General features: G+C 43.2%; 1 protein-coding gene across 6 annotated transcripts in view; it reads right to left on the bottom strand.

The window, feature by feature from the left end:
* The window catches only part of DIXDC1 (DIX domain containing 1), an 80242-nt gene extending 59856 nt beyond the window's left edge, over positions 1–20386 (bottom strand). The window contains exons 1-2 of one of the 6 annotated variants that reach the window (XM_080983485.1): positions 20244–20386; positions 18612–18790 (exon numbers count right to left, since the gene is read on the bottom strand). In XM_080983485.1, coding sequence (XP_080839611.1) covers positions 18612–18668 — 57 coding nt within the window. In that variant the 5' untranslated portion in view covers positions 18669–18790; positions 20244–20386. Of the gene's footprint in view, positions 1–3008; positions 3261–18611; positions 18791–20243 lie in introns of those variants that run through there. The other 5 variants (XM_080983487.1, XM_080983486.1, XR_013979951.1 and 2 more) reach the window with 5 other exon arrangements.
* Positions 20387–25516: the final 5130 nt, after the last annotated feature.

Here is a 25516-nt window from a genome sequence, read left to right as displayed (position 1 = left end):
GGTAGCAACCTATCATAGTGAGTCCCTTTTAACTTGAAGCTGCTCAAATAAAGATTGCCCTGCCTTTGGCAAGAAAAGGAGGCTGAACCTCAGTTGCAATTTCCTGATCTTTGGCTAAAGTGCTGTGGATATTTATGAGGGGCAGCTGAGAAATTCTCAAGCCTAAAAGACAAGCTGGACAAGATAATGGAAATCCATGATCGGATTTGCAGTCACTATAAATTTTAGCAAACAGCAGCCACAGAAGGAATTGTGGCACTGGAGGGAGTGGTTAACCCTTTCTCATCAGTTTTCCTAGATGAAAATGGCTGTTTGCCTCATTAGGAAAAACTTATATGTACAAGCAACTCCAAAATCTTGTCCACAAGTCCAAGTTTAACTCATTTCTACTTAGTCCAATAACTTTTCAGCTGTACTTACGTTTATTAGCACTGTTCACATTTCTACTTTCTTAAAACATTTTTAACAATTTGCCCAAGGCCCTGCATTCCCTGCTACATATATGATGCAATGATCTAGCTATGGCTAACAAAAGCAAGAAATGCCACAGCTGGTGAACAGCCAACAATAATACCTCTGTATGTGTTCTTATTGTTCAATGGTATACTCTTGGTTGATTTAAGGCACTGTGATGGCATATGGGAATGGAAGTAGTCTCGTGAAGCTCACGACATTTAGGACTGTGTAGGTCGAGATCAGTACAATGAAATATGCTCAGAAATCTATAGGGAGACAGTACAGAAGCTATGACATTGCATGCCCTCCGATGCCTATTCCCCATCTCACCCCTCATTTGAACTTATCACAATGAAAAAGGGAGGAAAGATCTGCTTCTCAAAGCTCTGAGAACCAGCCTAATTGAGATTCCTGCATGGTTCATTTCAGATGTAAGAACTGAGAATAGTATGATCTTGTTACCCTATTTGGCAGTTTCCCAAAGTCAGTTGGGAGTCAGGGGATCCGAAAGCCAAAATGGCACCCAGCCGGCACACCAGGAGGTTAAATCCCAAACTGACCTTGCTGTGAAGTTCAAGACAGATTTGTTGCAGAGGATCCAAGAGTCTTTTTCAATGTGCTTTCGAGATGATTTGTGCTCATGGTGGTATTGATGTGGGGATAAGCAATCCTGCTCTCAACACTGTTAATACCCTCTAAAGTTTTATGCTGCTTTGTTTTTTAGTGGTGCACATCCTGTAGTTTCCTGCTAAAATCCTCTAACTTTACACATTACAAATGTTCCAAGAAGGGATTATAAAATGAAATTTAACACACACCTTGGCCTGAAAAAAGGTTCCAGAGATTTTTGGGTGCCTACTTTAGTTGTCCCATTGTGCAAGGATGCCCTTCCAGATGGAAGTAACGTGGTAACACCAGGGAAGCATTGCAGAGAAATTAATGAAGCAGAATGATGTGTGGGCGGTCCAGCAACTAATGCACTATTATTGTGTCAGTAACACATTGCACAATACACCAGCAAAAAATCCACGAGTCTGTGGGGGAATCTCTGCTTTCCTGATCCTCAAACTATGATATTTTATTCCCGGGGAAATGCTCAGACCAGGGTGTAAACAGCTGTTCGCCCATGGCCTAATCCTATGCGTGTTTACCTCAGAGTGGATCCCACTGCTTGCTTTAAAAATGAGAAAAAATAACAGATCCTGGCCACAGAAATATCCTTCCGGATTCCTCTGCTTCTACCTGCCACCCCACTCCCATCAGAGAATAGAGAGGAGAACAGACTAAGCCAGGTGTGGGGAACCTGTGGCCTTCCTGATGTTGCTAAACTATAACACCCATCAGCCCCAGCAAGCATGGCCAATGGGATGATGGGAGCTGTAGTTCAACAACGTTTGTAGCCTGCCAATAGAAAACAGAACGTTAACTGCATTTTTTACTCTCGTTACAGAGCACTTGGGGACTTTTTTTTTTAGTAGGAAGCGATGTATACGTTGAATAAACCTAAAACTCATAAATGACAGCAGGATATTCAAATGAAAGGGGGGGACAGCAGTGAAAGAAAACTAGAGAGAGAGAGAGAAGTGCTCATTTTCTTTATTTAAAAGTCTGAAGTCCCCCCTGAGCAGTCTCATTTATCTGGATGCACTGTGAGATAGGAGTTTGTAAATAGGAAAGAGGGAATGAAACATCTGAGAAGAGCTGAGGCCTGCAACCGCCAAAAGAAGCGTTACAAGCAGCCAAATCAAGACACAAGGTTAAGTCTGGAACACAATGTAAGTTCTGTCAGGTGAGGGGGAAAACCACCATAATCCTGATCACTGAACGTAAGTCTCACGTTGGTCTCCTGTCTTCTCAGCTTACTGAGCCAGGAAACCCTTGACTTAGCTGCACCGCCACTGATGGCATTCCTTGATAAAGGCAAACAGATCAAACTGAACTGGCTTTGCACCAACTGCTCGCAAGCAGGACTAGGAGATGCTGCCCTCCCCCCTCAATGGTATCAGCCAGGTATGAGTTTATTTAACATGCTTTCCTTCAACTTCAGAATAATTGATCAAATTACGCACACACACCCTGCCCTGTATGTGCCAATTTCTATGTCCCCAACTGTTTAGAATCAAGATGGACGGGGAAAGGGGGCGGGGGGAGCAACCAGCATGTTAAGTCCCTACTCCAGGAATCTGCATGCCCATAAAAACAGACTTTACAGCATTTCAAGCAGACACACACACACACACACACACACACACACACACCCAGCAAAAACCTGCCAATTCTACAAGCCAGGTCTTTCATCCTAATGTTTCCGCACTTTGCTGCTGAGTCAGTCAGCAAAGGTTGCTGCTGCAACTTGGTGCATAAACAGCTAGCTAGGAATCGCTTACACAAACTCTCCAAAACTTAACGATGCTCCGCAAAGCGCCAGCGAGGCTTGCTGGGTGCTTCAAGTCCTCACGTTTGGAGGTCAAGATCTTTCCCGTTTCAGTTGCATTCGGGGTCCTTTAGCTTTGCAGAAGACAAGGTACGGAAGACAGATAAGTTTTATTTACCTCCGTGAAGCCCTCGTGCAGGATATCCAATAAATTTCCGCGCGCCAAGCAGGCAAGCATTCTTCAGAAGCCCACCCAAAGGGCCGAGTTCTCGGAGCATGCAGAACAAATTCTCCAGCCTGGGGCACGACCCCCTCCTCCTTCTCCCCCTCCTCCGCCTAAAGACAAAGACTTGCAGCTCATGGGGGACCTCGTTCATAGTCCCATATGTGCAGCCCGTTAGTGCAAACAGGATACTTGAGCCAAAGTCAAGACTTGTACTGGGCATGCTCGGAGGGAGCCACTGGGGGAGCAGCAGGAGAGATGTCACACCACTCTGTTCCTATAGAAACGCCTCAGCTTAACAGATGCAGGCTGAGGAACTGGTCAGAGAAAACATCTGAAACCTATTTCCAGAGGCTGGCCCCTCCATCTGATACAGAGCTCTGCTCCGAAGGACTGGGGGGGAGCAAATCTGGTTCGGCTAAGAAGGGAACGTAGTCGAAAGAGAAGAAAATCTAAAATGGAACGTCCAACTTTAAAACTTTGCGCAGGAAAGCTGAAAGTCAGCGCCAGTGTGGCTGTAACAGGCTATGCCCAATTTATTTGCCATCTCTTCAGTGTTAGGGTACATTGTGTATATAACCGCACAAGGCAGTTCATTGCTAAAATGTGGTTTGAAAACATGCTCTATGGCTTGGCTATGCAAATCGATCATTACAGCCCAGGCGGAGCAAAAAACAAATTAAATGTGTCCACATCCTCGTAGCACTTCCTTTCAAGTTGCTGGAATAATTTATTTCCTGTAGCACCTTAAAGACCAACTAAGTTAGTTCTTGGTATAAGCTTTCGTGTGCATGCACACTTCTTCAGATACACAGTATCTGAAGAAGTGTGCATGCACACGAAAGCTTATACCAAGAACTAACTTAGTTGGTCTTTAAGGTGCTACAGGAAAGAATTTTTTACTTGGAATAATTTAGGCTGCATTCCTAGGCACACGTACCTGAGAGTAAAACTAACAGAATATGGACTTAATTCCAAGTAAACATGTACAGGATAGCATCTTCTTTGTCCCGTGGTACACACTTCCTTCCCTTGGATTTTTAAAAATAGAACTCTATATTTGTTACACACTGAAAAAATGTAATTTGGACTTCAAAAGGGGTGAGGGTTGGCTATACATCTGTCAGTATGCTAAGTGCCTCAACTCAGTCACAGCCCTGTTCTCCCACCCTTCTCTTCTCCTTACTCCTTTAAAAAAAAAAAAGAAATAAGAAAGATTTGTGCAAAATCAAGTTTTTGTTTTGGCATTTGTTTGTTTTCCAGTTAACAGAGGCTCTAGGAATGAAGGCGGGAAGGCACAGTGATGGCCAAGATTAGTGCTATTATGAGATATTCATCCAACTAAAGTGGGAACACTGGTACCTTTAAGCTATCACTGAAGTTAAATGCTTTTCTGGAACAACCCACACTGCTCAGCAAAATACTTCACCCCCTTCCTTTTAAGTGAACAAAACAATGGGAATTCTCAGCACTGCTTAACAAAACCAGATGCAGAGTTATGCAAGAACAGCCCTGGGACAATCCCATCCCAGTACTGTACTATTTAAATTGTTTGTTAATAAATTCGTGAAATGACACACTTAAAACGGAGCATATTGCTGCCTTTCAGTCTGATCCTATGCAATATTACTTGTAAGTTAAGTTTCACTGACTTCAATGGGACTCACTCCTAAATAACTGTACACAGGATTACAGCCCATGTTAGAAGTTACAGGTAACTGTAATTAAAGTCAGTGTACAAATAGCATATTATTACTTCCTAAAACATGAAAATGTCCTGTGATAGGCACACACAGAAGAGCCCAAATTATAAGCCACTTTCAACATACTGGCTTAACTTGCACCATTTCTCTCTCCATTTCTCCAGGTCAGGAAGGTTGGAGCTGGGAATGAAAGCTGTTGTTTCAGCAATGAAGCAGCTCGGACTGGGTTCTTATACAGGAGCTGGAGGCTCTATCCCATGGGTAGGCAAACTAAGGTCTGGGGGCCGTATCCGGCCCAACTGCCTTCTAAATCCGCCCCATGAACGGTCCGGGAATCAGCATGTTTTTACATGAGTAGAATGTGTGCTTTTATTTAAAATGCATCTCTGGGTTATTTGTAGGGCCTGCCTGGTGTTTTCACATGAGTAGAATGTGTCCTTTTATTTAAAATGCATCTCTGGTTTATTTGTGGGGCATAGGAATTTGTTCATTTCCCCCCCCCCCAAAAAAAAATATATAGTCCGGCCCCCCACAATGTCTGAGGGACAGTGGACCAGCCCCCTGCTGAAAAAGTTTGCTGACCCCTGCTCTATCCCTTCCTGGTTCTCAGCCAGGTGAGAGTTTCCATGCATTTCCTCTCCTCCTGAGTAGCCTCATAGGTAGCTAGGTGGGCACTTTGCTGGAGACTCTGAAGTTCCTGCCTGGATTGCTGTCTCCTCTGTTCCTGTAACCCTGGGAGATGGGGTGGGTACACCCGAAAGCTGGCCAGGAATCCAGGCAACTGGTGTTGGGACCTCAAGTAGTGGAGCAGGGACATCTGGATCCAATGACTACTCAGAATCACTGGCAGTGTGGAGACCTGGTGTAGCACCCTGCTTCCCTTGTTCTTCAAGTTCAAGTCCTCATGATCACCACTTTGAGTTCAAGACTTCAATCAAGTTTTTCTTATAAATTTGGGTTAGGACTCTTTGAAAGAAAAATAAGACCAAGCATGAGAATAGGGTAAGGGAAGAAGCACATAAGAATAAAAGGGACAGACAACAACACGAGGACACAAGGATATGAGAAAGGAGAGAGAGAAGGTTCGCAGGCTATGAAGGACTTGCTCACAAATTTATTGATAGCTGCACGAATTATGAGAGCTAGGAAGTGGAAGGGGCAAGCAGAACATAAAATGGGAGAATGGTATAAAGAGGTGTGGGATATAGCTATGAATGATAAATTAACATGTGCCATTAAGGTAAGACGGGGCATATGCAGGAGAAATGATTTTGAGGAGATATGGAAGGTGTTTGTAGAATTTGTACTGTTAAAATGGAAAGGGGTCAAACCATCGCAAGAGGTGTTGAAATTTTGAGGTTGGATAGTTACAATGGAATGGTCTCAGTGGTGGGGTGCACATTTTTATTCTTATTTATTTATGATTATTACTTTGTCAAAATAAAATAAAATAATAAAAAAGAAAGGAGAGAAAGCAAGCTGCAGTAGGGAAGCTCCATGTTCCAGCCATACACCACTTCTGCATCTTTTAGCAGAAGCAGCTAGCAAGTTAAAGCAATTATTTTGCCACCGTAAGGATTGGAAACTTTCTATTTAATAATAAAGAATGAAAACCAGAGCTCTCCACTTCTGGATTCTAAACTATGCAGTGTATACAAAGGAAAGGAACAATATGCAGATCTGTCACCAAGAGAGATTACAACAACTCAAACAGGTCAAGATTCTGCATTATAGCCCACGAAGAGTAGCATGATATTCTATGAGACCTTGAAATAAGGAACGATATGTAGCTTTGATAAGAAGCAATACAATTTTAAGACTGTTATTCTTAAAGCATTTAAGGTAAACATTTAAGCCTCAATATAAGAACAACCGTTGCCTCAGAAATATGTAAAATAATTGTTGCACACTGGATAAAGATTTACAGACAACTTTTCATCATGTACTAAGTATGAGTTCAATGTATGAGTTCAATACCCTACAGGATACAGAAAAGAATGTTCGCAACATGGATGCTGCTACGCCAATCCTCTCCAAAAAAACAGACTGCATAATGCTTGTTTACTGTTGCATATCTTTAAATGGCCCCCAAACGCAATATTGTGAACATGATAGCACGTCAAAGTTCCTCTGCTGTAGCATCCAATAACTTAACATGATGTGGAGTGGTATATGAAGTGAAGCCAAATCAAAAGTATTAGTATAATGCTGCCCTCCCCAATCTAGTGCTTTCCTAGTGATGGGCTAGAGTCCCACGGGTCAGCAAACTTTTTCAGCAGGGGGCCGGTCCAATGTCCCTCAGACCTTGTGGGGGGCCGCACTATTTTTTTTTGGGGGGGGACGACGAATTCCTATGCCCCACAAATAATTCAGAGATGCATTTTAAGTAAAAGGACACATTCTACTCATATAAAAACACGCTGATTCCCAGACTGTCCGTGGGCCGGATTTATAAGGCGATTGGGCCAGATCCGGCCCCCAGGCCTTAGTTTGCCTACCCATGGGCTAGACTGATGGGACCTGTAGAAGGTACATTCTATCACCTTTGGTGGACGTGCCCAAGGATTAAGGCTTTCTGGGAGATGATTTATAATGAAATGAAAAAGGTATTTAAATATACCTTCTTGAAGAAACCAGAGGCCTTCCTCCTGGGCATAGTCGGCCAATTGGTGCCAAAGAAGGACAGAACTTTCTTTATGTATGCCACAACAGCAGCAAGAATACTTATTGCAAAATATTGGAAGACACAAGATTTACCCACCCTGGAAGAATGGCAGATGAAGGTGATGGACTATATGGAATTGGCGGAAATGACTGGCAGAATCCGAGACCAGGGAGAAGAGTTGGTGGAAGAAGATTGGAAGAAATTTAAAGACTATTTACAGAAATATTGCAAAATTAATGAATGTTAGAATGATGTCAGAATGAAGTTAAGTGGTTTTAGCAGCAATGTTATAAAGGTGTATGTAAAAATGGATTGTTAATAGGTGAGAATCCAAAGCTATAATATATTAAGTTAAAGGATTAAGACAAAAACAAAGAGGGAAAGGAATTGCTGAATTAACCAATTGAACTGGAATACAAAAAAGGGAGGTGAGAGGAGGTCAGGGAAGCAAGGAAATGAAATGTAAGGTACGGAAAGATTGATTTGTTTTTAAGTGTTTTTTTATATATATTTTTCTGTATTTTGTATTTTTTTCTTTTTTTCCTTGTTTTTCTTTCTTTTTATCTATGTAATCTTTTGTTTCTGAAACTTTAATAAATATCATTAAAAAAAAAAAAATAGACTGATGGGACCTGTAGTTCAAAACCCCTGTATATGGAAGGCTGCACTAATGAGTGCAGAAGGCCATGCTCAACGTCTTGATGTTGACATATAAAGCCCTGAACAACTTGGGATCAGGCTCCTGAAAGACCACCTGTGCCTGTAGAGAACTGTAAGATCACTTAGACCATATGGATAAATTCTACACGTGGCACCGCAGCCTACAGAATATCACAGGGTATACTGAAAACATACATGGTCTGTTGTTGTCCCTGTATTATAGAATGCCATTCCCTCGACCACATGTGAAACGTTCAGACATTTTGCAAAGATTTATCTTTCTATCCAGGCTTTCCTTGACGCATAAGATCGGACCCTGTTGCTGGCTCCCCTGAATTCGTGTTTTACTTGTTTTCCTATGTTTTTACATTGGGGTTTTATTAGCATTGTTTTACTGATATTGTTTGTTTTTAGATTGTACACGACTTACAGATTTTTGAAACGTTAAGTAGTTTATACATGTTTTTAAATAAAACAAATGCGTAAGTAATGAATAATCTATGTTAAGGGGTGACGGGTGTCTTCTAAGAGGTCTCATGTTCTTAACAAATCTGGTTTCCCATTTTAACATGTTCTATTTTCCCATAAGTGATACAATCCACAAACTGACATTATCAGGTTTGAGAGGATGCTGGGAAGGCTGCCCGTGTCCTACATCAGAAGCATGGGGGAAGGGGAGAGTGGGGAGAAGTAAACCAACCCTCTACACTACAAAGAGAGAGATAATCCTTCTGAATAATATTGATAGCAACGTGGAGGGGGAGGTGCACACAGGACTTAATCCCTTCAATGCCCTGTTTAAATCATGAAACAGGAGAAGCAGCAGATCAGGCAATAGCTCTTATCAGGCAATAGCATCTGGGGGTGGATGAGCTTTTTGAGCTTCACTCACAGCTCTTTTTCCAGGTTCAGAAAAGGTGAGCCAAACTGCTGTTTTAGACATGGAGCAAGCCCTGCGCAACTTGCCACTTGATGGCGAGAACTAATTATCAAGTGATTGCTCCTTTTTCATAAATGTGATCACACACAGAAGCTTTGGTGGCTGGTACCACCGCGGTTCGAATCCCCGCAACGGGGTGAGCTCCCGTTGCTCGGTCCCTGCTCCTGCCAACCTAGCAGTTCGAAAGCACGTCAAAGTGCAAGTACATAAATAGGTACCGCTCCGGTGGGAAGGTAAATGGCGTTTCCGTGTGCTGCTCTGGTTCGCCAGAAGCGGCTTAGTCATGCTGGCCACATGACCCGGAAGCTGTACGTCGGCTCCCTCGGTCAATAAAGTGAGATGAGCACCGCAACCCCAGAGTCGGCCACGACTGGACCTAATGGTCAGGGGTCCCTTTACCTTTACCTTTACCTTTACCTTTACCTTTACCTTTACCACCATTGGGACTGGCAGGGTGGGAAGTGGGGACCCCAACAGCAGGTGGCGACAGAGCCAACTAATTCTAGTTTTGTCCCCCATCCTCCTCCTGCCAAGTTCTACAAGGGCAACACTGGGACTAAGGGGAGGAAACTGACAGGCACTGCCATCTCCTGGGCTGGTTTATATGTAAGAAAGCAGGCAAGTAGGGTCTGGCTGAGGACAGACAAAAGCTGCCCTAGTAGACCAGCCTCTCTGCACAGAAGGCAAGTTTCCTTGCCATTCGCCTGGATGTTCTCATACACAAGCACCATTGAAATGAATGGGAAGCCCCTATTTATTTCAGTGGGCCTTGTGCAGGAGAACTTCCTTTTACTGTGCCCTTCCACCGCAACAATTCACAAAGGATTGGGCTTGATTTCAGGGCATCTGATGGGGGGAAACTACGTTCTGAAAGGCACCTGCAAGTTCCAAAGATCTCATCCTAAAAGACTTGCGCTTCGGAGCTGTTGATCATGGCAGCTGTTCAGATATTCCCACAGGATCTGCATCAGCTGTCATACCAAACCTATCTTCCACAGAGCATTAATGAGGTTTGGCTCATGGGGAGCTTGGTTTTATTGATAAACGTGGAAACCCCAGAGGCAGAAGCCAGATGTTTAATTATTAATAAGACGGGGACATGTGGCTGAGAACAGTGGTTGGTCCAAAGACCCTCTCTCATGGTGAGAGCATGGCTACAAAGGGCTTCCTGCTCCAAGCCTATCCATGTGGACCAAACTCAATCATGTGACATAATGCAAAGGTCATGACCCAGTGCATAGCTGTCAACCGTCCCTTATTTGGCGGGAAACTCCCCTATCCCAGCGCCTTGCCCCGCTGCTGTCCCTTATTGATGATGTCCCTTAAATTTCCCGGGAGGGAAGCAGCGGCTCGGGGTCCTCCGCCGCGCGAGAGAGCACGCGCTGGCGCCGTCGCCCTGGCGCAAGGAGTTCCATTGGCCCTTTCCCGCCCAAGAGGAGGGGGGAGGGAGAGAGACTCTCGCCCACGCCACCCGCGAGCCCAGAGGTGGCAGCAGTGGTGGCAGCTGAGGAGGTGGCCCGAGGGAGGAGGAAGAGGAGGGGATGGGGAGGGATACAGAAGGGCGGTGCTTCAGCGGCCGCCGCCGCGCTGTAACCACCTCATACCGGATTGACAGCATCTGTCAATTCTACCAATGTATGTAACTCTTTACAATAGCAAGATCCCTTATTTTGGCTGCCGATCCCTTATTTTCGAGGCTGCTGGTCCCTTATTTTCAAATCTGTAAGTTTACAGCTATGACCCGGTGGGAGCTTCCTGTGCCTACTGATTTGACACAATCAGGCACTCAGAAATGTCCCCGGAAAAAGCAGCAGGCCTGCCCCTTCCACCCTCTACTTGAAGCAACTGTAAAGACTAAACATCCAAAGCCACCTCAAATTATAGCAAGCCTGGCTCATTCCAACACCTTGTTCTCTACTCTGACTTGACAGTGGATCTCCAAGGTATCAAGCAATGGTCTTTCCAAGCCCTTCAACCAAAAGTCCTATTAAAACAGGAGAGGCCAGAGATAAAGCCTGGGACTTTCCATGTGCAAATCATGTGCATAATATCACTGACCTATCCTGCCTGCAAACAAAAAACCATTCATACACGTACAGTCCTTCGTGAACCAGTAGAGGTCCAAATTAGCCACATGGACCAACACGCCCTCCCTCGATGTACCGCAGGGAGCAAATGCATTTGAAACAACACACCAAATCCCTAAAATTTCGGGATGTGGATGTGCCCCATCCTACAGACCAAAAGGCAAGAAAATATTTCGCCTGACCAAAGCAGCGGATGCTGCCAGCTGCTCTGGATAGCTTATTCTGCCTGCTAAGTTACAGCAGACAATGTAGCCTTTCATTCGGGCTCCAGAAGTCATAATAAATGAGCTCACAGGAGAGAGACTACTCTGGCCTGTCTGGGTCGCAGATTTGCTGTTGACAGAAGTGGGGTGGGGAGGGGTAATAACATCATCTGAAGTACTAATCCCCAGTTCAAACACGGGGCCCCATATGGCACTGTTGCCTGGAAAAAAATTATAAAACAGGAATTGGAGTCCACTGCAGCACATACTAAGCGCATGGCACTTCACAAAGGAGGCAGGAGGAGGATGGGGGACCAAACAGAAACCTATGGCAATAACCTTCAAAGCATTCATCTTCTAACACAGGTGTGGACAACCTTTCTCACCGGAGTGCCACATTCCCTTCTGAACAACCTTCTGGGGGCCGCATGCCAGTGATTGGCAGGGCCAAAGGAAAAAGTGGGTGAAACATTGAATGTTGTTTTTACACACATACGCACACCTCTATCATCAGTATCATCAGGAACGCAGTGTCGTTGTGGGTTAAACCACTGAGCCTAGGGTTTGCTGATCAGAAGGTCGGCGGTTCGAATCCCCATGATGGGGTGAGCTCCCATTGCTCTGTCCCAACTCCTGCCAACCTAGCAGTTCGAAAGCACGTCAAAGTGCAAGTAGATAAATAGGTACTGCTCCAGCGGGAAGGTAAACGGCATTTCCGTGCGCTGCTCTGGTTCGCCAGAAGCGGCTTAGTCATGCTGGCCACATGACCCGGAAGCTGTACACTGGCTCCCTCAGCCAATAAAGCGAGATGAGTGCCACAACCCCAGAGTCGGCCACGACTGGACCTAATGGTCAGGGGTCCCTTTACCTTTATCATCAGTCTAGATAAGAAAGACACATTAAATGAGTGCAAGGACACATCATGGCCAGGCAATAAAACTCAAGGAGGGTGTGAATCATAAGGATGCTATAGACCAGCCTTTCTCAACCTGTGGGTCCCCAGATGTTTTTGAACTACAACACCCATCACCCCTAGCTAGCAAGGCCAGAGCTCAGGGATGATGGGAGTTGTAGTCCAACATCTGGGGACCCACAGGTTGAGAACTGCTGCATAGACCATGAGTAGGCAAACTAAGGCCCAGGGGCCAGATCACCTTCTAAATCTGGCCCGCGGACGGTCTGGGAATCAGCGTATTTTTACATGAGTAGAATGTGTGCTTTTATTTAAAATGCATCTCTGGGTTATTTGTGTGGTGCATAGGAATTCGTTCATTTCCCCCCCCCCCAAATAATATAGTCCGGCCCCCCACAAGGTCTGAGGGACAGTGGACTGGCCCCCTACTGAAAAGGTTTGCTGACCCCTGCTATAGACCAATGGGCCCTGTGCTGCTGTAACATTAGGTCAGGAGTGGCTAACCTGCATCCTCCAGAAGTTGCGGGACAACAACTACCATCATTCCTGACCACTGGTCATGATGGTTGGAGCTGATGTGAGCTGGTACTGTATTAGGTGTTCCAAGAATGGGAGAAACTGATTTAATTGTTGGAAGGCTACAATGGCCTGAGTGCCAGTCCTCCATTGCCTTAACTGGTACTCAAGAACGGTGCCATGCGATAGGAAGAAAAGGTTCTCTGACTACTTCCTGCACTTTTGTAGCAGGGGTAGAAATATTTAATCATCCAGTGGATTTTGGTGTGGTGTATACCCAGCTTCCACAGCAGAAAAATTGGAAGGTGGGAGACTCTCCGATTTCAGAGGTTTTTAAGCACAGGCTGGATGGCTGTCTGTTAGTTGAGATTCCTGCATTGCAGGGAGTTGGATGAGATGACCCTCAGGTTCATTAAAGCTTTTGCAGATGACATTGTTCTAACATTAGAAGATCCAAAGCACAGTGTAAAAGAAGCCCTACAAAAAATTGAAGAGTTTGGTGCTGTGGCAGGCTTTAAGGTCAATAAGAATAAGACTAAAATACTGACTAAAAATGTATCTAAAGAAGATATAGTAGATCTAGAACAAAAAACCGGAATTATGACGGCAAAGAAGGTGAAGTACCTTGGAGTCTGGATTACGGCTAAGAACATTAATCTATATAAGGATAATTATGAGGTCACCTGGAAGAACATTAAGAAAGACTTAGAAATCTGGGAGAGAATGAGACTATCTTTTTTGGGGAGGATAGCGGTTATTAAAATGAACGTTTTGCCTAGAATGTTATTTTTATTTCAAACCATCCCGGTACTTAAAGGTTTAAAGCAATGCAAAGAATGGCAAAGAGCCTTGGCGAGATACATCTGGCAGGGAAAAAGACCGCGAATAAAAATGAAAATACTGGTAGATAGAAAAGAAAGAGGGGGCTTCTCCCTTCCGGACTTATGTTTATACTATGAGGCGGCGTGTCTATCGTGGTTGAAAGACTGGATAACGCCAGAAAACAGAGACATCTTGGATCTTGAAGGCTTCGATAACAGGTACGGGTGGCACTCGTACCTGTGGTATGAAAAGGTGAAAGTACATAGAGGCTTTTTAAACCATATTTTTAGAGGGCCAATATTCCAAGTATGGGAAAGAAATAAAAACCTATTGGAAAGGAAGACACCCTGGTGGATTTCACCAACAGAGCGACCAAACTTTAAACGACACTGGCGGGATTGGAATAACTCTAACAGTAAAAGGTTATTATGTAAAAGAGATAAAATACGTGAATATAAAGTCTATTTGATACTTACCAAAGGAGTGGAAGGAAGTTCAAGGCTCGGCAGAGCCTAAAATAAATGTATTTATGATTTATGGAATGAATATATTATGTGTAATTTAAGTATTGGACTTTGTATAAGTTTATATGTATATATGTATAATACCAATAAAAATTTATCAGCAAAAAGAGATGACCCTCAGGTTCTCTTGCAATTCTGCGATTCCATGTTCCATCCCTGTGTTTGGAATAGTTTATAATGCAGCGCTATTAATCAAGCACCCTGTTAACAAAGGACTGCGAATCCGAATTAAAAGATCAAATATAGGCACCTTAGAAATAATAAACACCGCCACATATTTTAAGAGTGAAAATAATCTCTCCCAGACTTTGTACTAGAGATAAGTAAACCCTTTTATCAATTTCCTGCACACATACAAAAACCCCAAATGGGAAATCTCCTGAGCCACCTTCTTAATGCTGGAGGAATCATACAGTTCAAGAGAGCGATGAAAAAATAAAGGGCAGTCTAAATATTTCCCAAATGCACCCAGATATAATAATAGCTGTAAGTCAGGGAACTGCAATACAAAGCTGCTCATTATTTTAAAAGTAAAGCAAGTTGCAGCTGTTCTCCCCATCCCTGATTGGATTGCAGACTGCAGGCTTTTAAAATCCAACATAAGGTCCACATCTACATCTTTAGGCATCAACACCCACACACATCGGGACTCTCTACCCCATTCCCTGGCATTAGCTATAAGCTATGAGACACTATTACACAAGACTCCAAATGTTCAGCTAAAAGTATTCCTGCAAAAATTGTCATTATCTTAAAACATCCACAGGTGAATACAAAGAAGACATGACAACCAAGTGTTCTGTGGGAGCTGTTTTGTACAGACTGGCCACCCATGACCTTCAAAACAAAATTTACAATTGGTTGAGAACAGTGACCCCTGGTGGCCAATTTTAACAAAACATGTGCATCTCCCTGCCTGGGCAAAAGCTTTATTTGATACAGTTGTTATTATTACTCCATGTTTACCTCTCCTTAAAAAAGTACATCTACCCTTGGATATTGGCAACCATACCTTGGACTTCCAATCTGACATGGCACTTGTGTTTCCTTTCAACAATGTAAACCAATCTGGGGGTGGAAGGCAGTGACGTAGCGTGGGGGGTGCAGGGGGGGCCGGCCGCACCGGGCGCAACATCTGGGGGTTAGGGTTAGGGGGCACAAATCCACGGGTTAGGGGGCGCAAATCCACGGGTTAGGGGGCGCAAATTACTTGCCTTGCCCCGGGTGCTGACAACCCACGCTACGCCACTGGTGGGAGGTGTGTTAAGTAAGTTGTAAGTAAAAAAAACCTTACATAGAGCCCACATATTTGTTAGTTTATTAGAAATATAAGTGGAAGTAATTCTCACAAAAAAATTATGTTCACTCTCCCATAAGGAAAATCTATTATAAGTTAATTCTCAAGTACAGAACTGTGTTTCTAGGTCCAATGCAGTGGTTCCCAAAGTGGGTGGTACCATCCCCTGGGGGGCAGTGGGTTGGGGGGGAATATTAAGAGGCACGGAAGCAGGGGAGTGCTGGAGGTGTAAATGACTTATCAGCCTTTGAAACCCTGACATCACCGGATCAAGTTCATCTCTTTTGTTGAATTAATTAAACTAAACAGTTTTGACTGGATCTTGAATAAACGTGTAACTAATTGTTACTGCTTTGAATGTTATTGCAGTTGTTATATTCCTTGGCGGGTTGTGCAAACTGCTATTCTGAATAATGCTTTTTATAGAGCATGGTAGAGGGTGCTGGGGATGGGTTTATGGAACCAAGGGGGCAGTGGTCTGGAAAAGTTTGGGAGCCACTGGTCTAAGGCAGCAATCTACCTCTTATAGAAGTCGGCGGGAAAATTCACACTGATGGTAACAGAGCTAAAATGCAAGTTGCTTGGAGCTGATAATACAAATTTCTACCTATCCAGTATACTAGGCTGAAACGCTAACATTTCAGGCTGTGGCAGAGTCTGCTGCTAACATTCTTTATCCAACAATGGATGAAGGCTACTACTGTGTGTTCAGCAAACTGAAACAGGACAAAGTATATGAACCGCTTAATCCTCTATGGCCTATCTAGTGACCGTAATATAACATGCCATCGTAAGAGCTTCAGAATTGTGCTCCTGGATCAGACCAGACTCATCTAATCTGGCACTCTTATTTCCAACATTGGCCAACTAGATATCTCTGGGTGGTCTTCAGCAAGGCATTGCTGTTTCATTTGCCCCCAGCATCTGGAACTGAAAAGTACTAACTTGGCAAATCTTGTTTAATTTTCACAGCTGTTAGCAGACCAAACCTCCATGAGAATCCTATGTACAAAGCAGTAGTATAAGGGGAGGGTCTCAAATTCATCTGCCATTATCAACATCCTCTGATGGCAATAGCGGGCATAGCTCTCCTGGCAAAGGGCTCATAGCTCAGTGGCAGAACATCTGCCTTACATGCAGAAGGACCTGGGTTCAATCCCAGGTAAGGCTGGGAGAGACTTCTTACTGAAACTCTCAAGAACTGCTACCTGTTGATGCATACAACACTGAGCTAGAAGGACCAATGGTCTTTCTATGATAGCATTCACTGTGTGCCAGGTTTGGACACCATGGAACACGAAGGTTTCCTCTATGTACACAAGCCTTCATGAGCCTCAAGCAAGCTCAAATGCTCCCCACTCCATTCCATCTTGTGAGGCCACAAGAAAATTGGAAGGTTTTGCTTCTGTTTCAAAGTAACAAAGTGCATTTTTTTAAAATGGGGGGAGGTGTTGATGTGGTTTCTTTAAACTGTGATATCCAAACAGGCTAGGATTCAAAGCCACAATTTTATCCTGACTCATTTGAACAAATCATACTTTAAACTATCCAAGTTCAGAAGTAAAAGGAAACTATGGCTTGTTTAAAACCGAAATTAAAAAGCTTCCAATCTCCTCCTTATGGCCATACAAGCAGGGAGGGAGGAATGCATGAGCCCAAGGCTTGCGCACGTAGCAGGAAACTCTGGTATTCCATTACATCTAAACCGGTCCTGCGTTAGCATTCAGTTTCAGAGATAACTGTATTTTGTGGCCAGTTTATTACAGAGGCTGCATTTGCATGTCATGCTAAGTCATGATGTAGACAAGCAGGAACAAGCATCATATGGTCAGGAGGAGGAGTTTTTTATTATGCTTGTAACTAACACTTCTGTGGTTAATTTCAAAACAAGCCAACGTCAACCTGTGGTTCTGAAGCAGGCTTGTTGAAACTAACCATAACTTTAACCTCAATTTTAGGTCTGGGCCACATGGCAAACTGCAGTTAACTAAAAACAGAAGCAAGCACTTACAAGCTACTACCCCTTGGCCATGTGGAAGGACAAGAGAGGATGCAGGGGCACACAAGCCCAAGGCTGACTGCAGCTTGCTTCTGCTCATGCATGTCAAATTAAAGAATTTAGCACATTTAGCATGACCTGTGAATGCAGCCAGTCAGAGAGTCAGGAAAGGCTGCAATCAGCAGTTTGCCCCATTTAAGTTTCTAATGCCATAGTCAAATACCAAAAAACAAAAAAATATGCAAGGAAAGCAGGTGTTCTTGGAAAAATATGGATTTAGAAATCCTTGAAAGAGATGAGAGACAGTTAAGAGCAGTTCTATGCTACACCTATCCGTAAGCTTATGTCATTGTGCTGCTGCAAAGCCTCTGCTGCTCTGCTTTTACTGATTTGTCACTTATTAGGTTCTTGGAATGCTACTTTTTGGTGGGTTTTATACAGGATTATTATTGTTGTAAGCTGACTTGAGAAACTTAACACAGGATATAAATTTTTAACACAGTTTAATACTCTATTCTATTAGGCCTACTTGAACATTAGGAACATCAAAATAAATTTTCTTATTTAAGGTGCGGCATAAAACTTCATGTATATCTGAAAGGATGATCCCATGGCAAATGTATAGTCCAATAAATACTTTCAAATATAATTGCATTTTTTAAAATACTGCACAATGTTTTGCACAAATAGGAACATAGAAACTGCTTAACACCAATCAGACCACTTGTCGACCGCGAACTGGTACCCTCCAAATGATGTGGATTACAATTCTCACCAGCCCCAGGCAGCATGGCCAATGGTCAGGGATGATGGGAACTGTAGTTCCAAAAATGTGGAGGGCTCCAAGATGGGGAAATAAATAACTGGCAGTATCTCTTCTGGGATTCATACAATATGAAGAGATACTGAAGACTGAACCCAGGACACTTTGCAAAACACACGAGCTGTACAACTGAGCCACATCCTTGCTTTCATCACTATATATTCTGAAAATGAAAATTACAGGTTATCCTATGTAAACTATAAGTGATTTTTGTGGAAATAAGTTCAATGTTAAGGCCGTGTTCTACTAACCTCTACTACACTATCTCATTACAAAGATGTCAGCGGTGAATGACCAAACAAGGCAAGAATAATCTCTGTCATTTGGGGGAAGGAGTTCTCATTTGTACTCTTCAAACATTTCATTTTCTCCTCAGTTTGTCAGAAATAATTGCCAGAACACTTACCGAAGTTTCAGTTGGCTGCGATGGATTATGAGACCCTACTTCCAAAAGGGTCCCCATGTCCGTCCTTAGGAAACTGAGTCAGGAAGGCAGAAACACAGCTTTTGGAAAGGAGCGATGACACTGCAACAGCAAACGATAGTTCATTTTCAGTCTTTAAAGGAGAGGTCTTCTCTTACAACCTGCAGCAAGTAACAGAAAGAAAGGGGGACAACAACTAATGAAATGAAACTGGATATGCCGTTAAAATAACAGAGCGTTCCTATAAATATGAAGTGCTCCATTCTTCCGCAGCATACCTCCACCCTACACTTCAAGCCCACTTCAAGTCCCAGATTTGGTACATCTGGCACCAATGATTAATGAGAACAATTAATAATGAAGAGTAGATGGGAATGCAAAGTGATCACTGTCTACCTCCACAACAGAAGACTTAATAACATTCAGAATAACATATGTTGGAGGGCATTCCTCCACCACTTTAAAATTTGTTATTTCATAGCACAATTTTACTGACATTGTGCTTTTTCTCCTTTTAGCATGCCGAATCATTTAGAAATAATAGAGATATGGCTTTTCTGCCATCCCCCCCCCCCCCCACTGCACGTATGTGAAATAAGAATTCTCAGTACACATCACTGACTGGGAGGACTAAACCAGAGGCGTTAGTTATTTCAGGCTCATTTCTCTAACTCCCATGCACATTGCACAACCTCCAATAGTTAATCAGAAGAAAAGCCTGATCCTAAGTGTGTTTACTCAGGAGTAATAGCTGTGCAACCTGTTATTGAGCATTCATTCTGCCTTGTTTGCACAGTTTGTGGGGAAGTCAGATGATGTCACTTGGTTTTTTGAACATTAATTCTTATTTGTTTGTGGGAAGGTTAAATGACGTCAAGTCAAAAACTTTCCAGTACATTTTCTCATTTCCTTAACACATAAAGTCGTTTTTGAAAAAGCTGATTTGTTACACAAGTGCTCCAAATCAACTTTAATTTCTGGCATGTGACTGAATCCCACTCAAAAACATCTACGGTCTGAGAGTGCCCTGTGAAATGTGTTACGATTTGCCGTTAAAATCGTACAAAAAATCGTACACAAAAAAAGTGGCAACCCAAATGGTACACCCCGGCATGCACAAACACATATAATACCCAACAATACCCACACAATTTTTTTCGTTTTATTTTTTAAAATTACTAGTTCCTTTTGAGCTGTTTCTACCTTAAAAGGTGGCACAGAAATGCATATAGATTTTAAAATATATATATATACAATTCAGGCTGCAGTTCTTGGGACTGGGAGCAAGTCTCACTAAATGAAAACCTACTTCTGAGTTGGCATACCTAAGATCGCCCTGTAAGTAAAACAAGTGATTTTGCGCAAGGGAAACAATCCCCTACAGCACCCCCAACTCGGTTTTGGTTACCACAACTAACACGGGTAAATGTTAGCAAAAGCCAAGCGCTTCTGGAGTTTCTGGATATATATATTTTTCCTTCGGAACTGCGTAATCCCCTTTCTCCTTTCCCACCAGAGTCGAGGAAGAAAGTTGCTTTGCAAGGAGGTGCCTATATACTTGGGGACTGGGGCGATGCCTGAGAGGGGGGCTTATACCCGTCACGGCTACCTTACCCACTTTAAGGAACCAGCAGCGGCCGCCCTTGGGATCCATCTCCTCTCCATTGCGCCCCATGCGACCTCCCTCCCGCCCATGTTTCTTCCCGGGAAAGGTGCTGGGCGCGCGCTGCAGGCCGCCCTTCGCTCCCAGGTAGCAGCGCCGGCGCGTTCTCGTCGCCATGGAGACGGGAGCCAGCCGCGGCCTAGTCCCCCGGTTCCCGCCCCTCCTCCTCCTCCTCTCCCCCCTTCACTCTGGGAGGGAAATAAATTTGTGCGTCTGATCAGGCTCTGACCTATTTCCAAAAGCTTTCTTTCTCTTCGGGGGAAAAAGTTGTTTCTTCCATTTATATTCATTTTGGGTTTTATCCAATGCTCATTTACAGTGCCGGATTTACACATAAGCTAAACAAGCTATAGCTTAGGGCCCCGCTCTTTTGGGGGCCCCCAAAAAAATTAAAGGGGGAAAAACTGGGTGTACATTTCCAAAATATAAGCTAAAAAAACAAATAAAATAAAACCTGCATACAGTAACAGTGTTTTGTGTTGTGTAGGCTCCTATGATGTAAGTAACGGGTCCCGCTTGCTAGCCTGCTCCCTAAAATATCACTGGTTTGTCTTTCTCTATTAATATACTTCTTTTTTATTGTATTTCAGTTCAGCAATTACTTTGATAAAATGCATATTTTGTTATGTGCAAATGGCTTTAGATAGGTCCATAAATTACCATATAGCATATATTCAACACAAAAAACCGCGACAATTTGTTGTTGACAAAGGACAGCTGGACATATAAATGCCCTCATTACCCTCAGTAGCTTAGGGCCTCATCAAACCTAAATCCGGCCCTGCTCATTTAAATGACACCCATTCATTCCAATGCATCTGCTCTGAGTTGGACCCTTGGACACTGTAGCCTTGGTTGCAAATAGTACAAATTCTAAGTGTTGTAGCTTGGCAGGTAGAGCGCATGCTTTGTGCTATAGGTCTTAAATATAGAATCAATGTTGATAATTGCACAAGGTAAACACACATACAAATATAAACCAGATGTGTAAATAGTACAGTGGTACCTCGGGTTACATATGCTTCAGGTTACAGACTCCGCTAACCCAGAAATAGTGCTTCAGGTTAAGAACTTTGCTTCAGGATGAGAACAGAAATTGTGCTCCGGTGGCGCGGCGGCAGCAGGAGGCCCCATTAGCTAAAGTGGTGCTTCAGGTTAAGAACAGTTTCAGGTTAAAAACGGACCTCCGGAACGAATTAAGTACTTAACCCGAGGTATAGGAGAGCAATCCAAAAACCCTCTTGGCTGTTCTAAAGATTCTTAAATATTTCCTCTGCCTCCTTCACCCCCCTTGCCTGAGAACAGGTAGGCAGATTGCAATCCGGGGAAGCTCCTGTAGGAATTCCTCTCCTATATCTATTAACCTCCTTTGTATGAATTGTCATTGTTTGCCCAGATGCTCTGCACTGAAGGATGTCTGATGCATTGCTGTCAACTTTCAGATTTGAAAATAAGGGATCAGCAGCCTCACCTGTCCCGGGGACAGTACGGGATATCTAACAATCCAGGATAGCAGCGGGAAACGGCGCTGGAATAAGGGAATTTCCCGCAAAAATAGGGAAGGTTGACAGCTATGGTCTGATGGGCATCCTGATAGGTCTTATCAAATGCTAATGTTTTGTGTAAACTCTGTTTGGAACTATGTGAAACTTGCTAAATCCTCGGGAATATCACCCCTTGTCCTGCCTGAGCCACAATAACCCCACCTTATTGTTTGATCTAATTTCTGACTGTTTGTAGAGGGGGTTTCCTTCTCCAGTTTGGTGGTTCAGAATAAATTCTATTTGACTCTTCCTACAACACCAAAATGCAAACCCTTAAAAGAGATGATTCTTGTCATTCTCAGTCTCTCTTGCTGTTATGTATTGAAGTTCTCACCCTGGCCACCAGGAGTATCGTGTATATAGTTTTCACTCAGGTCCACATCAGTTACTTTAGGCGGGAAACCCTGGGTTGTTGTTGCTACAATGTTGACAGCCGGCTGCCTATAGAAGCAGGCCAGCTGAGCTGTTTGCTGTTCAGTTCTTTTCTGGTCTGTGAATAAACAAGAGCTGCTTGAAGAATTGCTGTGTCGTCTGATATGTTCACCCACAACTTAACACTTGCCTCCTTTGCTGGGGCAGGGGAGCTCTGTTGCAACAGAAAAATAAAGACCCGCCTTGCTTTCACTGCATCCTGCCTCCACCCATTCATCTCTGACCGATCATGGGCTTAGGGGACTCAATCCCTTGGGGAGATGGGCAGCAAAAGCCAACCACCCCTATTTTTCTCTATTATTTGCATGCAGAAGGTCTCAGATTCCATTCCCAACATTCCCAGGGTGGGCTAGGAAAAACTTTTGCCTGAAATCCTGAAGAGGTGCTGCCAGTCAGTGTTGACAGTACTGGGCAAGGTAGACCAGTGGTCTGACTAAGACAATTTATTATGTTCTAAGTGTGATCTTATGCTTGTCTACTCACAATCTTATTTCGGTGTATAGAGGATTGCAGCTTTTAATAAATCAAAAAGAATCTGGGTACAATCCATGTACAATACTATCTAGGAGTAAGCCCTGTTTACACCAGTGGTGATTACTGATAAGTAAGTACATACATATTATAGGATTGAAGCTATAATGTATGCTATATACAGTTCGCTACCTGGCCCCAATGACCTTAGAGTTGTTTACGTCTTAGTAAAGCATGCGTAAGGTTGCTTTCAGATAAGTGTATGTACATAGATTGCAGCTTCCAGAAATAAAATAAAAAATGGCTGCAATCCATATTCTGAGTTACCTGAAAATTAGCCCTGCTTAACCTTCTGAGTGGAACGTGGGTGGCGCTGTGGGTTAAACCACAGAGCCTAGGACTTGCTGATCTGCTCCGGCCAATGTAGCAGTTCGAAAGCACATCAAAGTGCAAGTAGATAAATAGGTACCGCTCCGGCGGGAAGGTAAACGGCGTTTCCGTGTGCTGCTCTGGTTCGCCAGAAGCGGCTTAGTCATGCTGGCCATATGACCCGGAAGCTGTACGCCGGCTCCCTCGGCCAATAAAGTGAGATGAGCGCTGCAACCCCAGAGTCGGTCACGACTGGACCTAATAGTCAGGGGTCCCCTTTACTTTTTTTAACCTTCTGAGTAGACAAGCAAAGGAATTGCTCTGTGTGTAAACTCACGCTCTTAACACATAAAGTTGTAAAAGGGAAACTTTGTGCATGCTGAGAAGGACTGAAAGGAAAAATGATATAATTATTAACCCAGAAATAGGAAACAAACAAAAGCAAATAGCACAAAAGGGAAATGCAAGAGTGAATAAAGCTTCAGAGAAGTATCAAGAGGAAGCCCCTAGAATATTTCAAGGTAAAGAGTTCCACAGAGAAATAGCCACAAGAAAATCATCTCAGATATGAGAAATGGAGAGGTTTAAGCAGATTAATGCACTTCAAACATATACTGTAGGTGCATAATTTTCCAACCCCCATATAATTCTCTAACGTTCCACCGCCTCACTTTTACGCAGCCCCTTGCCATTTCAAATCCTCTGTAAATCTTCCTCCCAATTAAAATTATGTCTTTTCATTAGTGTCTTACATAGCCAAACACAATTCTTATCTCCAGACACTAAACAAAGTAGTAATTGGAGGAGGAGGAGGAAAGTAAATGTGAAGAAAAATAGGGAGAGGAGGAAATTGGGGACAGGGGAACCATCCCTGGGGGTTTTTTTCCTGGGTGCTATGTGTCTTTGAACTCTGGTGCCTTTTTTTACTTTCCACAATAAATGATGGGGGGGGGGGGTGTCCCAAGTGACAGAGACCAGGGTGAAGAGGTGATCTTTTACAGAGGACAACATTAGAAGGGGTCTTTCTGGTCCAAGTCTGGTTTTAGGAGAGCAACATGAACTTGTTCATCAGTGGTTAGCTTCTGGACAGCAGACTAAGCAGGCACACAAGTCACCTGGCCACAGTCTTCCCTACTATGGTGAGATGGACTGTATTTGTACAGTGGTACCTCGGGTTACAGACTCCGCTAACCCAGAAATAGTACCTCGGGTTAAGAACTTTACTTTAGGATGAGAACAGAAATCATGCAGTGGTGGCAGCGGGAGGCCCCATTAGCTAAAGTGGTACCTCAGGTTAAGAACAGTTTCACGTTAAGTTCTTAACCCAAGGTACCACTGTATTTAAATTATAGTCATTTAATTAAAATGTGTGTATGTAATAAATAGGATTTTCCTGGATATTACCATGTATTTAAAGGCAGAATTGATGTCTTCCTGAAAAAAGTTCAACAACTATAATGTATCAATTCATGTAAAACCAATAAAAATATTTATTTAAAGAGAGACAAAAAAAACCCACCCAGGCTTGTCCTGGTTTTTTGAAATAGAATAAATTGTGCAAGTCTGATCTCTCTTTTTTGGTGACACACATGAAGACTAGTCTTAAACTACAGGGTGAGTCTTTTAAAGGACTCACCCCGTATATTGAACAATAGGCTATATAAGCACTCTTGTGTATCATGCATTCAGTGTACTGTACTCCCACCACTGTTTTGGGATGCAGTGTATGTTATGTACTGAAGTTCTCACCTGGGCCAGCAGGGGGATACTGTAGATAGTTATGCAAATAAGGGATCAAAAGTGACGTTCAGTGATTGGATAGTTTTAGAAAATTGTTACAGTTACGTTGTACTGGAGCTCTATATAAGCAGGCTGACTGAACCCTTCAGTTCAGTTCTGTTCTGGCCTCTGAATAAACAAGAGCTGTTTGAAGAATCGCTGTGTCGTATGATATGTTCACCCACAACTTAACAGTGTACACACAGCATTAGCCACAGTCCATATCTATCCAGCATCTATATTGTCATTTCATGTGAAAGACTTTGTCAACCCGAATTGAGAAAAAGAATGAACTAGCTGTGTTTTATACTGGCAATGCATACACAGCTGTACAGTATTCTGACAAGTTAGTGCCCAGATGCTTAGGAATAAATTCATATGACTTTGTTGTAAGATTAATACACTTCATATACACTCAGAGGACCTCTTATTCTTATTATTGCTTGACATCTTTTGCAAATGAACATTTGCATTCAGAACAAATTCTGGGACTCAACTCTAATGAGACGTGACTCAAGATAAGCCCAGGATGGAAAATAACAGTTCTGATCAATATGCCTTGATCAAATAAAATCATATACTTTGTTAAGGTGGTAAAGAGCAATCAGAAACCAGAACAATCTCCAGTG

The sequence above is a fragment of the Podarcis pityusensis genome (genome assembly GCF_964106645.2).
Source record: "Podarcis pityusensis genome assembly, chromosome: 15".
NCBI classification, from domain to species: Eukaryota; Metazoa; Chordata; class Lepidosauria; order Squamata; family Lacertidae; genus Podarcis; species Podarcis pityusensis.
This window is presented reverse-complemented; position numbering and strand designations above follow the sequence as displayed.